The sequence below is a fragment of the Schistocerca serialis genome, chromosome 5 (assembly GCF_023864345.2).
Source record: "Schistocerca serialis cubense isolate TAMUIC-IGC-003099 chromosome 5, iqSchSeri2.2, whole genome shotgun sequence".
NCBI lineage: Eukaryota > Metazoa > Arthropoda > Insecta > Orthoptera > Acrididae > Schistocerca > Schistocerca serialis.
The window spans coordinates 482563094-482575156 of record NC_064642.1 but is presented as its reverse complement, the minus strand read 5'-3'; the positions used below and the strand labels follow the sequence as shown (position 1 = coordinate 482575156).

Sequence of the window (12063 nt, the reverse complement as noted above, 5' to 3'; positions counted from 1 at the left end):
TTATACTATCCTCCTTGTAGACAGGTGTGACCTGTGCTTTTTTCCAAGAACTGGCAGGGTTTTTGGTTCGAGGGATCTTCGATTGAGTGTAGTTGGAAGAGGGGCTAACTGAACTGCAAATTCAGTGTAGAATCTGACGGGTATTCTGTTGGACCCTGGAGCTTTGTTCAGTTTTAACAATTTCAGCTGTTTAACACCACCGACACTAGTACTTATTTCATTCATCTTTTCAGTGGTACGAGGTTTAAACTGGTGCAATTCTCCTGGATTTTCCATTGTAAAGGAACATTTAAAAAGAGAGTTAAGCATTTCGGCTTTTGCTTTGCTACCCTTGATTTCAGTTCCTGTCTTATTCACTATGGATTGGACACTAACTTGGGTGCCACTAACAGCCTTTACATACAACCAGCATTTCTTTGGGTTTTGTGAAATATCATTTGACAGTATTCTGCTATGGCAGTCATTGAAGGCATCATGCATCACTCTCTTGATAGCCAGATGTATTTCATTTAGCATCTTGCTATCTATCAAAGTTCATCCCCACAATTCACTTAGCACTTCAGTAGCCTCAGAGAAGTTAGAAATTCAAATAAACTGACCTGTAATGGAGAGTAAAAAAGGTGTAAAGTAACTTCGTAACTTAGCAGTTGACACTTATGGTTTGGTTGGTGAAAATTGTACATTCCTGTGTAATGATACAGCCAAGAGTGTCTGATAGACTCTGAATGCTGCACATAAAAGGTGATGTTGAACAGTGGAAGGTAGTGAGTAGATAAGTGAAAATATTATTTACTGTGTTACCATCCCTATCTACTCTTCCAGTTGGCTGTTCCAAAAAGCACACTGATAAATTTTAATTGTGATGTCCTCTGTTCCAAACATTCCGGCACAGGCATAATAAATTAACATGTCCCTATTAGTTGATCGTATTCAACTCATCAGCTTCCATTTGGGAATAAGAGCACTAATTGTAGTTGTACTGTTGTAACTGCCTGTTAATTTGAAGTTATTTTGTGTGTGGCTGATCTCTCATTTTACCAGTGTTATTTATTCTAAAGTATGGAGCTGTGAAGTAAATATATACACAAAATTAATGCGGCTTTTGATAACAACAACAACAACAACAACACTGACAGTGCAGTGACAAAAGTCAGAATCCGTGACTACCATTTATAATTTTTTCTCAAATACTTTATTCCCTACTTTTAACTTATTAGAAATATGAAGAATCCAAGCTATTGGTGTTTTGTCCTCTGACTATTGTCACTCTTAGAGATCGAGCAAATGTATATGTTTTGGGAATCAATACATAATTTGTAGCAATCAGAACTACTATTGAACATGACAAGAAGGCAATATCAGTTACTTCAAACAGTTAATACCTCTGTGTGTGACTTGAGTTTTCAAGGATACTGTGGTATAATGACTGTACTGCTTGAACAGATGTTTTGTCCCAGCAGTGTAACCCCAGAGCTTCATTTTCCCAGCACAAACCCCCTCCTAACATACACATACACCCCATCCACCTCAACCCATGTTAGCACCAACCAAAGTTCACAGATAGTATCCATCTCCTTTTGCTTTTTAGTAAAAGCACTACTAGTAACGGTAATGGCTTGTGCCATGCAATCAAATTTTGGGCGTTTAGTTTAGTGACAGATCCACCATATTGGGGACAGTTTTGTGAAAAACATTTATGAAGGAATTGATGCTTTCTTTGAAGTGGAATGGCTTGCAATTAAATATCTGGCATTTAAAAAGCAATAGTATTGATCTCTTATAAACAACTTGGTTTGAACTTCACTCTGAAAACTGTTATTGTCAGGTGGCTCTGAAACTGAGTTTTATTTTAGTACAAATTACTGTTAGGGAAACTCATCCAGAGATTAAAATATCTATATAATTTTTTATTTCAGGTTGTCCAAAAGTGTACACTGGAGGGAACGTTGAAAGAGCTGCAGGAGCAGAGCCAGCAGGTGTTTCTGAGAACATTACAGAATAATGTTCAGAGCCATGTGAGGGAGGGTGTGGAGAGCCCACCATCTGATTTAACACCTAGCCCCGGAGTAAAGCAGATACTTGGTTTACTGAAGGAAGTCCTCTCTGTGGCAAGTGTTACAGAGACTGAAGAACGTCAACAAGACATGGCCAAAGTATGTGAAATGTGTCTGTGACACTGTGCCATATCAGTTCTTTGTGTTATTAATTTCCTTTAAAATGACAATGAATAGTGCTAGAATGATTATGACTGTATTATACAGAACAACGAGGTTTTCATTTGTTTCTCAACTGATTCTGATTAATTGAGAGTAGAATTACCATATGTGCATTTGCATTCTCCATTTATGACACCACATTATTTTTGACAAGTCTTTATTCTTTCCTTCAAGATTTCTGTCATATGTTTATTAGTTAATATTGACAATGGAATAACAGTGACAACTGTAATTGGAGTAGATTGTTACCATATGCAGGATGCATTGAGCAAATGATAGGTTACATTTAAAGTAGTCTGTTTGATACTGGTCAACTTTTGGACAGTCCTCCACAAAATCAGCAACAATTAAATTATTTTTTAGTTTTGGGTTAATGTACTTAGAAGCAAATACACTATGTGATCAAACGTATCCGGACACAGCTAAAATCATAAGTTTTTCATATTAGGTGCATTGTGCTGCCACCTACTGCCAGGTAATCCATATCAGTGACCTCAGTCTACATTAGACATAGTAAGAGAGCAGAATGGGCCACTCCACGGAACTCGCTGACTTCGAATGTGGTCAGGTGATAGGGTATCGCTTGTGTCATACGTCTGTACATGAGATTTCCACACTCCTAAACATCCCTAGTTTCACTGTTTCTGACGTGATAGTGCAGTGGAAATGTTGATGGGACACATTCAGCACAAAAGCATACAGGCCAACCTCAAATGTTGACTGACAGACTGCCCCAGTTTACGAGGGTCATAATGTGTAATAGGCAGACATTTATCCAGACCATCACACAAGAATTCCGAACAGCATCATGATCCACTGCAAGTACTATGACGGTTAGGCAGGAGGTGAAAAAACTTGGATTTCATGCTTGAGTGGCTGCTCATAAGCCACACATCACGCCAGTAAATGCCAAATGATGCCTAGCTTGGCGTAAGGAGTGTAAGTAAACATTGGAAGATTGAACAGTGGAAAAACGTTGTGTGGAGTGACGAATCATGGTACGTGATATGACCATGTGGTGGCAGGGTTTGGGTGTGGCGAATGCCCGCTGAACGTCATCTGCAAGCATGTGTAGTGCCAAAAGTAAAATTCGGAGGTGGTGGTGTTATGGTGTGGTCATATTTTTCACAAAGGGGGCTTGCATCCCTTGTTGTTTTGCATGGCCCTATCATAGCAAAGGCCTACATTGATGTTTTAAGCACTTCCTTGCTTCCCACTGTTGAAGAGCAGTTCTAGAATGTCAATTTCATCTTTCAACATGATCAAGCACCTGTTCAAAATGTATGGCCTGTGGTAGAGTGGTTACACGACAATAATATCCCTGTAATGGCCTGGCCTGTGCAGAGTGCTGACCTGAATCCTATAGAACACCTTTGGGATGTTTTGAAATACTGACTTTGTGTGAGGCCTCACCAACTGACATAGATACCTGTCTTCAGTGTGAAGAATGGGCTGCCATTCCCCAAGAAACCTTCCAGCACTTGATTGAATGTATGCCTGCGAGAGTGGAAGCTGTCGTCAAGGCTAAGGGTGGACCAACACCCTATTGAATTCTAGCATTGCCGATGGAGGTCACCACAAACTTGTAAGTCATTTTCAGCCAGGTGTCCGGATATTTTGATCACATAGTGTAACTAACAAAAACATTCATCATATTCACATTCACTCCTGGAAAATGGAAAACAAATCCATTGATGCAAATGAATAATACCCGCCGTACTTGCACTGGACACTACGAGAGAGCAGTGCATCGGATGATCAAATACACAGCACTGCAGACACACCAGGAACCACATTATAGGTCATGGAATGTTGCTAACTGCGCCGCAGTTGTTCTCTGCCAAAGCCAGTGGCAGCCAGTTTGCTCTGGCATACAGAGCTCTGTCTGTGTCTGCAGCATTGTTAGCATGCTGTGACAGCATGTACATGAACCGTGTGTGCAGTTGATGGAGTTTGAGCGAGAGCGTGTAGTGGGCCTGCGGAAGGCTGGGTGGACATACTACAGAATTGCGAAACACATGGGGCACGAGTTCTCCACCGTACATCCACATTGTCGCCAGTAGTCAGCAGAAGGTGCACATGCTTGTCAACCTGGCTCCAGACGGCAGCAACATACAGATGCATGCCAAGACCATCACATCCTACAAAGTACCATACTGGACAGCACCACAACTTCACAAAACTTAGGGATATTGTTGCTCCAGGTGTATCAGCGAGAACCATTCAAAACCATCTTCATGAAGCAGGGCTACGGTCCCATGTACCGTTATACGGTCCCATGTACCGTTAGGGTGTCTTCTCCTCATGCTGCAACATTGTTCATCCTGTCTCCAGTGGTGTCACGATAGGCATAATGGAAGGATGAATGGAGACGTGTCGTCTTCAGTGATGAGTCACTTCTGCCTTGGGACCAATGATGATTGTATGCATGTGTAGTGTTGTGCAGGTGAGTGCCAGTGTCAGGAGTGTATACAACAGAGGCACAAAGGGCCAGGATCCGACATAATGATGTGGAGAGTAATATGCTACGCTGCCCGTACTCCTCTGGTGATTGTCGAGGGAACATTGAAAAGTGCACAGTACATTCAAACCATCATCCAACCCAACATGTACACTGTTCATGGACCAGCAGGATGATGTACTTTTACAATAGGACAATGCAGTTCACGTGTATCCTGTGCCAACTAGCATGCTCGTGAAAGTGTACGTCAACTACCCTGGCCGGCACGATCACTGGGTCCGCCCCCCATTAAGCATATTTGGGACCGGATGAAATATCATCTTGAGCAGTCTGCACGTCCGGCACAAACTCTGGCCCAACTGAGGCACCAAGTGGAAATTGCATGGCAGGCCATTCCACAAGACTACATTCAGCAGCTCCACGATCGTCTCAATGGGAGAATTGCAGCCTGCACTGCTGCAGAAGGAGGGTGTACATAGTACTAGCAGTGACATTGTGCACACGCTGTTAAATGTACTTACGTGCATATGGCTCTGTCTGTGTGGTTGTTCTGTACATCATCAAGAATGTGTCACTAAAATTTCTCCCTGTTGGGATGACAAATTCATGGTGTTCATTTTTCATTTTCCAGGAGTGTACATTGCTACATGTTCTCAGATGGCTACATTGTCCCGGCACAGCAGCCTGAGTAGGCTGCAGGAATGTGTCATATGGAGTGGATGAAAGGAACAAGTTGGAGGGGTCTAACAGCTGAAAGGTTGGGGTACCAAGGGAGTGGGCTATGAATGTGGCACTGACTGGCCTACCCTAGTGCAGGCATGGGAAGTTGCTTGTGACACAGGAAGTGGAGGACTAAGCTGAGAAAGTGACTGGCACGAGGAGGGGGCACATAACAGAAGAAAAGGCAGATCATAGGAAGAATACTGAGTGTGTATATAAATGGAGAGAAGTAGGAAGCAAAACACGGGTTGATATGGATGGCACTAGTTAAAACTAGAGTCAGGTGAATTGGGGATCAAAGGATGTGGTTTAAGGATGTGTGTTATCTGCTCTTTCGGAACTGTCCAGAAGAACAGACACCACTCAGTATCTGCAGCTGTGAAAAATTGTATGTAAATTGAAAGGGACCACTGCTGTTAGCTGCAGTGGGACATTACGCGGAATTAGCAGTGCTGAGCGAAAATCTGTACCGGACCAGGATTCGAACCCGGGATCTCCTGCTTACTAGGCAGGAGTGTTAGCCACTGTGCCAGATGGGATACAGCATTATCGCAACTGCACATTCTATCTTGACACGCCTCAAAGCCGATCCACATTCCCACTGAGCGCTACATTCCACAATCCCTGTCCAGTAACTCGCTGTTCTCTATTCTTAAATTCCCACAGGAGGTTGGACGTATTTGTGCATCCGTACTGAAGACAGTGGATCCATAGCCCAACTAGGCATATCAGTTATATGAATGTGTGGTATCTGTACTTTAGGACATGTCCAAAAGAACAGACACCACACATTCATATAGCTGATATGCCTAGCTGGGCAATGGATCAACGTTCTCTTCAGTGCAGATGCACAAATACATCTGACCACCTGAGGGACTCTCATAGTAGTGAAAGGTAAATTAATTTGCAGGGTCTACAGATAAGTGGTACTCAGTGGGAATGTGGATTGGTTGTGAGGCATGCTGAGATAGTCCACGCAGGTGCTGTGTCCTGGATAGTGCTGTGTCCTGGATAGTGCAGTGGTTAACACACCTGCCTAATAAGTAGAAGATTCTGGGTTCGAATCCCAATCCGGTAGACATTTTCCCTTGTTGCCGCTGATTCCACATAATTTCCCCTGCAGCTGACAGAAGTGATTCACTTAAATTTACATATAATACAGATAAGTTGGTATAAGGAGAGAGTACAGAGATGGCAGGTATTATGGAGCAGCCATCGAAGTTCACCATGTTGTGTTCAGCTGCAAGTTATGCCATTCTGGTCAGTATTTCTCTTGCCTATAGTTAGACAGTGGCCCTTAATTCGGGTGGGCAACTTCTTAGTGGTCTTCCCTGCATAGAAAGTAACATAAGTCACAGCAGAGTTTAAGCAGTAGAAATTCCAGTATGGAATAACAACAATACAGAAAGGATACATTGCTGGTCACCAAAATTGGTTGTTGAGATGAAGATAGGTACAGTGAAAAAGAATGCTAGAAATATTTCAGCTTTTGAACAAAATCTTTCTTCAGAAGTAGAAAACTCAGACACAGGCACACTTCACACACATGGCCGCTGTCACTGGGCACTAAGCCCCGACTGCAACAACATCTGAAGTGACCAGCACTCTAGCTGAGGTGGATAGTGGGGTAAGGAAGAGGCACAAGATGTGGAGGGGCAGGGATAACAGGAGTAAGATGCAAGTGCTGCCTGTAGGAGCCTGCAGGGACATTGTAGGAGCAAGATAGGGCTGCTAGGTGCAGCATCAGAAGATTGTGCTGGAGGGGGGAGGGGGACAGGGATAGGAGAGAAGTTGAGAGGCAAAAAAGGAGTATGTAGATGTATTGGTGGGATGAAGGCTTATGTAGTACTGGAGTGGGAGCAGGTAAGGGGAAGGGGATAAGGAGGTGGAGTACAGCAGGGACTCGTGAAGTATGAGGGGGGGGGGGTGGGGGGGGGCTGTTCGGAAGCAAAAGATATGCAATAGGCAGAGTTGCCAGAAGCACATTGTCAGACAGCATGTTCAGCAACTGGGTGGTTCAACTGTCTGGGGCACAGTTTGGCAGTAGCCACTTATGTGGACAAACAGCTTGTTGTTTTTCGTGCCCAGGTACAATGTGACACCGTGGTTGCAACTAAGTTGGTAGATCGCATGGCTGCTTATAGAAGTGACCCTGCTCAAAATAAGAAATGTCTGACAGGACTCTGGAGTAGATGGTAGTGGGAGGACATATGGGACAGGTCTTGCATCTAGGTCTCTTGTGGGGGTATGAGCCATGAGGCAGGTGGTTGGGAAAATGGATGTAATAGATATGGACAAGGATATTGCATGATTGGGTGGCAGCAGAATACAACTGAGGGAGGGGTCGGGAGAATAGTATGGAGGATACTTCTGATTTCAGGGCACAATGAGTGGTAGTCAAAATCCTGGCAGAGAATGTGACTCAGTTGTCCGTCTCAGAGATGGCTACATCAGTACCTCCATCCATATCAAACCTACTAACCACCAGTAATACCTCCACTTTGACAGCTGCCACCTGTTTCATACCAAGAAGTCCCTTCCGTACAGCCTAGCCACCCGTGGTCGTTGCAATTATCCTGCCATCCTTGTACAAAAACAAATCTCCCATGCCTTATCTTTCCAGTCTCCCACCACCTCCCAAAGTCCCTCAGTCTGGCCACAGAGGAGCATTCCCCTCGTAACTCAGTACCATACAAGACTGGAGCAACTGAATTACATTCTCCGCCAGGGTTTCGATTACCTCTCGTCATGTCCTGAAATGAGAAATGTGCTACCCACTATCCTTCTTACCTCTCCTACCGTGGTATTCCACCATCCACCGAACCTACACAAAATGCTCGTCCATCCTTGACACAATCCCTGCTCCCAGTCCCTTACTTCATGGCTCATACCCCTGTAATAGACATAGATGTATTGCGAATACATAGAAAGAAGGATCCTTTATTGTATGATTATATGATAGCGGAACAAACACTGGTAGCAGTTACTTCTGTAAAATATCTGGGAGTATGCGTGCGGAACGATTTGAAGTGGAATGATCATATAAAATTAATTGTTGGTAAGGCGGGTACCAGGTTGAAATTCATTGGGAGAGTGCTTAGAAAATGTAGTCCGTCAACAAAGGAGGTGGTTTACAAAACACTCGTTCGACCTATACTTGAGTATTGCTCATCAGTGTGGGATCCGTACCAGATCGGTTTGACGGAGGAGATAGAGAAGATCCAAAGAAGAGCAGCGCGTTTCGTCACAGAGTTATTTGGTAACCGTGATAGCGTTACGGAGATGTTTAATAAACTCAAGTGGCAGACTCTGCAAGAGAGGCGCTCTGCATCGCGGTGTAGCTTGCTCGCCAGGTTTCGAGAGGGTGCGTTTCTGGATGAGGTATCGAATATATTGCTTCCCCCTACTTATAACTCCCGAGGAGATCATGAATGTAAAATTAGAGAGATTAGAGTGCGCACGGAGGCTTTCAGACAGTCGTTCTTCCCGCGAACCATACGCGACTGGAACAGGAAAGGGAGGTAATGACAGTGGCACGTAAAGTGCCCTCCGCCACACACCGTTGGGTGGCTTGCGGAGTATAAATGTAGATGTAGATGTAGTAGATGTAGATGCAAGACCTGTCCCATACATCCTCCTACTACCACCTACTCCAGTCCAGTCACTAACATCACCTATCCCATCAAAGGCAGGGCTACTTGTGAAACAGTCATGTGATTTACAAGCCAAGCTGCAACCACTGTGCTGCATTCAATGTAGGCATGACAACCAACAAGCTGTCTGTCCGCATGAATGGCCACCGACGTGCACGGGCGCGCGCGCCTGCGCACACACACACACACACACACACACACACACACACACACACACACACACGACGTAGAACAGCTGTTTAGTGGGGAGCCAGTATAAAAAACCTTGTCCTTAGGTCATTGCTTTGTAATGTAACACACTTTATAATTTGTGTCAGATCTCGGAATAATATTGAACAATGATTGTTGATTACAAAATTATTACTGAATGTATTAAACACCTTGCATGTGTTTCTTTTTGATAAATGTATTGTTAAATGTTAAACCGTTTTCAGTGAAAAGGTGCTTCATTGTCAGATGTAGCAACTTTTGAGACAGACGATAGTTTCCTATCCCGCTGCATTCTTTACCTGCTTTCATATGCACTGCTGTGAAAATACAATGACATAAAAAAGATTTAATAACAAAGAATCAGTGCCCAAGATGCTGGAATTGTTAGATTCAGATACTAGTCGATTCCTAGAGAATTGGTGATTCTTGAAATTGTGGAATCAGAATCGGAACATGACCCATCCCTAATTAAAATCTTTATGGATAAACCTTTTTACTCTAATTTTTTGCAGTAGTACAGTATAAATAAAAGTACTACCTACACACTAGCTATTTCATATAAAATATATTTCAAAAATAACTTTTAAACTTGGATTTGTTTTCTTTTTTTTAGTATGTACTACCCCGAGAATTGACATCATTAAAGATGTAAAATGTTACGTTTACAGACCAGTTTATTTCCCTTAGTAAGTCTCCCCTAAACCTCAAGCATCTTTTTCAAATCTGTTACCCAACCACCAGAAAAGCAGTGTTGCAAAACATATTTTCCAATACAATATATCCGCTTAATTTTTTTTTATAAGCATGGCTTATCAGTTAATCTTTGAAATTCATAGATGCCTGGTCAGTTATTAATTTTGGGAATTTGCCGAGGCATGTATCCTGGGTATTTGTCGCAACTTAAGTGCCCAGTCATTTTACACCACTAGTGAGGATAAGTTGGGCATAATGACCAGAAAGGAGATTGTAGGTTTGGAGTCAGTCAGGCATTGGGAAAGTTAGTGTTGAATAGTAAAAGGACCAGATAGGTGACCATGGTCATACCTCAAATTGATTTGTGTATCTTGCTGTCAAAGAAGTAGTAAGTATGGTAGGATATAGTGGATTAGCAGTATAACGAATGAGGGGGTGGGTTTGGTGATGGTAGGTTGTTGAGAAAGGGTAGTGTTTGACAATGACGAGCATGGGAGCTTGGTGTATAATAAGGTGGTGGCGGCAATAGTGGCCTCCATAATGGGGTAGGGATGATTGAGAAGTGATGGAGAAAGGAATTTGTGCACTTTATGTGGAAAGATAGGTCGGGGGCCGTGGATTGAAGGTGTTTTTCAACAGGGACAAGATTCTTTCCATGGAATCACAATAACCAGCTACAGTGTGTCACCCAGAATATAGGTTTATGGATTTTAGGAAAACTCCATCTGTGGAAGAGGGATGTGTTTGTTTTAGTTTATGAAGTAGAAATGTGGAGACTACACAATCAGTGGTAAAGTCAGTTGGTATACAAATAGGATAATTCCTTCTAATTCAGCTCTCCCAGGACATCATTTGTGTCGTCTCATAAAGCTATCTCACTGGAGAATCTTTTATGAAAGCCACACTGAGAAGCAGTTGACAAATTCTTTTCAGTAAAATGAATCTGTATTTTGTCAGTCTACTTTGTCTGAAACTTTTGAAAAGACTGGATGGATTGGAATCAGTCTACAAGGTGGTCTGCTTTTGTCCAGTTTTATAGACAGGTGTTACTACATCATATTTAAGTCTAGCAAGAAATATGCCCTGAGCCACTGATTAATTACAAAGATGGCTTGAGGGTAGCTCTATGAAATCAGCACAGGATTTTAACATTTCACTAGAAACACCATCGTAGCCAGTAGAATTACTACTTTTTAATGATCTGATGAATTTTGTAACATCGGTAGGAGTCATATGTATTAAGCCAGCGTCTGTTGATGGTCCATGCAAGGTCTGCACAAGTAAATCTAATCCATCTCTTTTGATTAACTATTAGTGTATACAATTTTTGTCACCATTGTGAGTATGTTATTGGATTTGGTGCCCTATGATTTCACTGTGACATCATTTCAGCCAAATTTATTTTTGGGAACTCAGTGTCATTTTCATTGCTATTCTTAATTTTCCGGGGATCAGTATGTGTGATAGAATACATTCTAAAATTCTTCATATGCTGCATATTGATTGGCAACATGTTTTACTCTAGTTCACTACTGCTCATGTGTTATATGCACGGTATAATTTTTCAGTGATATTCTGAATGTATGAATGGCAACTCTGAACTTTTTCACGAAATCAACTAGCTGAAAATATTTATGTGGCTGAATTCTTTAAAGTCATCTCATAAGATTTTAGTAACAATGTCCATTTAAGGGGCAGTCAAATGAAAATGAGATCAATGAAATAAAGTAAGTAAACTACTTATTATTTTGAAACTTTCCTGGCAGATTAAAACTGTGTGCCGGACCGAGACTCGAACTCAGGACCTTTGCCTTTTGTGGGCAAGTGCTCTACCAACTGAGCTACCCAAGCACGACTCACGCCCCGTCCTCACAGCTTTACTTCTGCCAGTACCTCGTCTACTACCTTCCAAACTTAACAGAAGCTCTCCTGCGAACCTTGCAGAACTAGCACTCCTGAAAGAAAGGATATTGTGGAGACTTGGCTTAGCCACAGCCTGGGGGATGTTTCCAGAATGAGAACTTGCCGAGTCTCGGTCCGGCACACAGTCTTAATCTGCCAGGAAAGTTTCATATCAGCGCACACTCTGCTGCAGAGTGAAAATCTCATT

General features: G+C 42.6%; 1 protein-coding gene across 2 annotated transcripts in view; it reads left to right on the top strand.

The window, feature by feature from the left end:
* LOC126482325 (conserved oligomeric Golgi complex subunit 6) overlaps positions 1–12063 on the top strand; it is a 120581-nt gene that overhangs the window by 50855 nt on the left and 57663 nt on the right. For both annotated transcript variants that reach the window (XM_050106371.1, XM_050106372.1), the window contains exon 7: positions 1917–2153. In XM_050106371.1, the coding sequence (XP_049962328.1) occupies positions 1917–2153 (237 nt within the window). The remainder of the gene's footprint in view (positions 1–1916; positions 2154–12063) is intronic.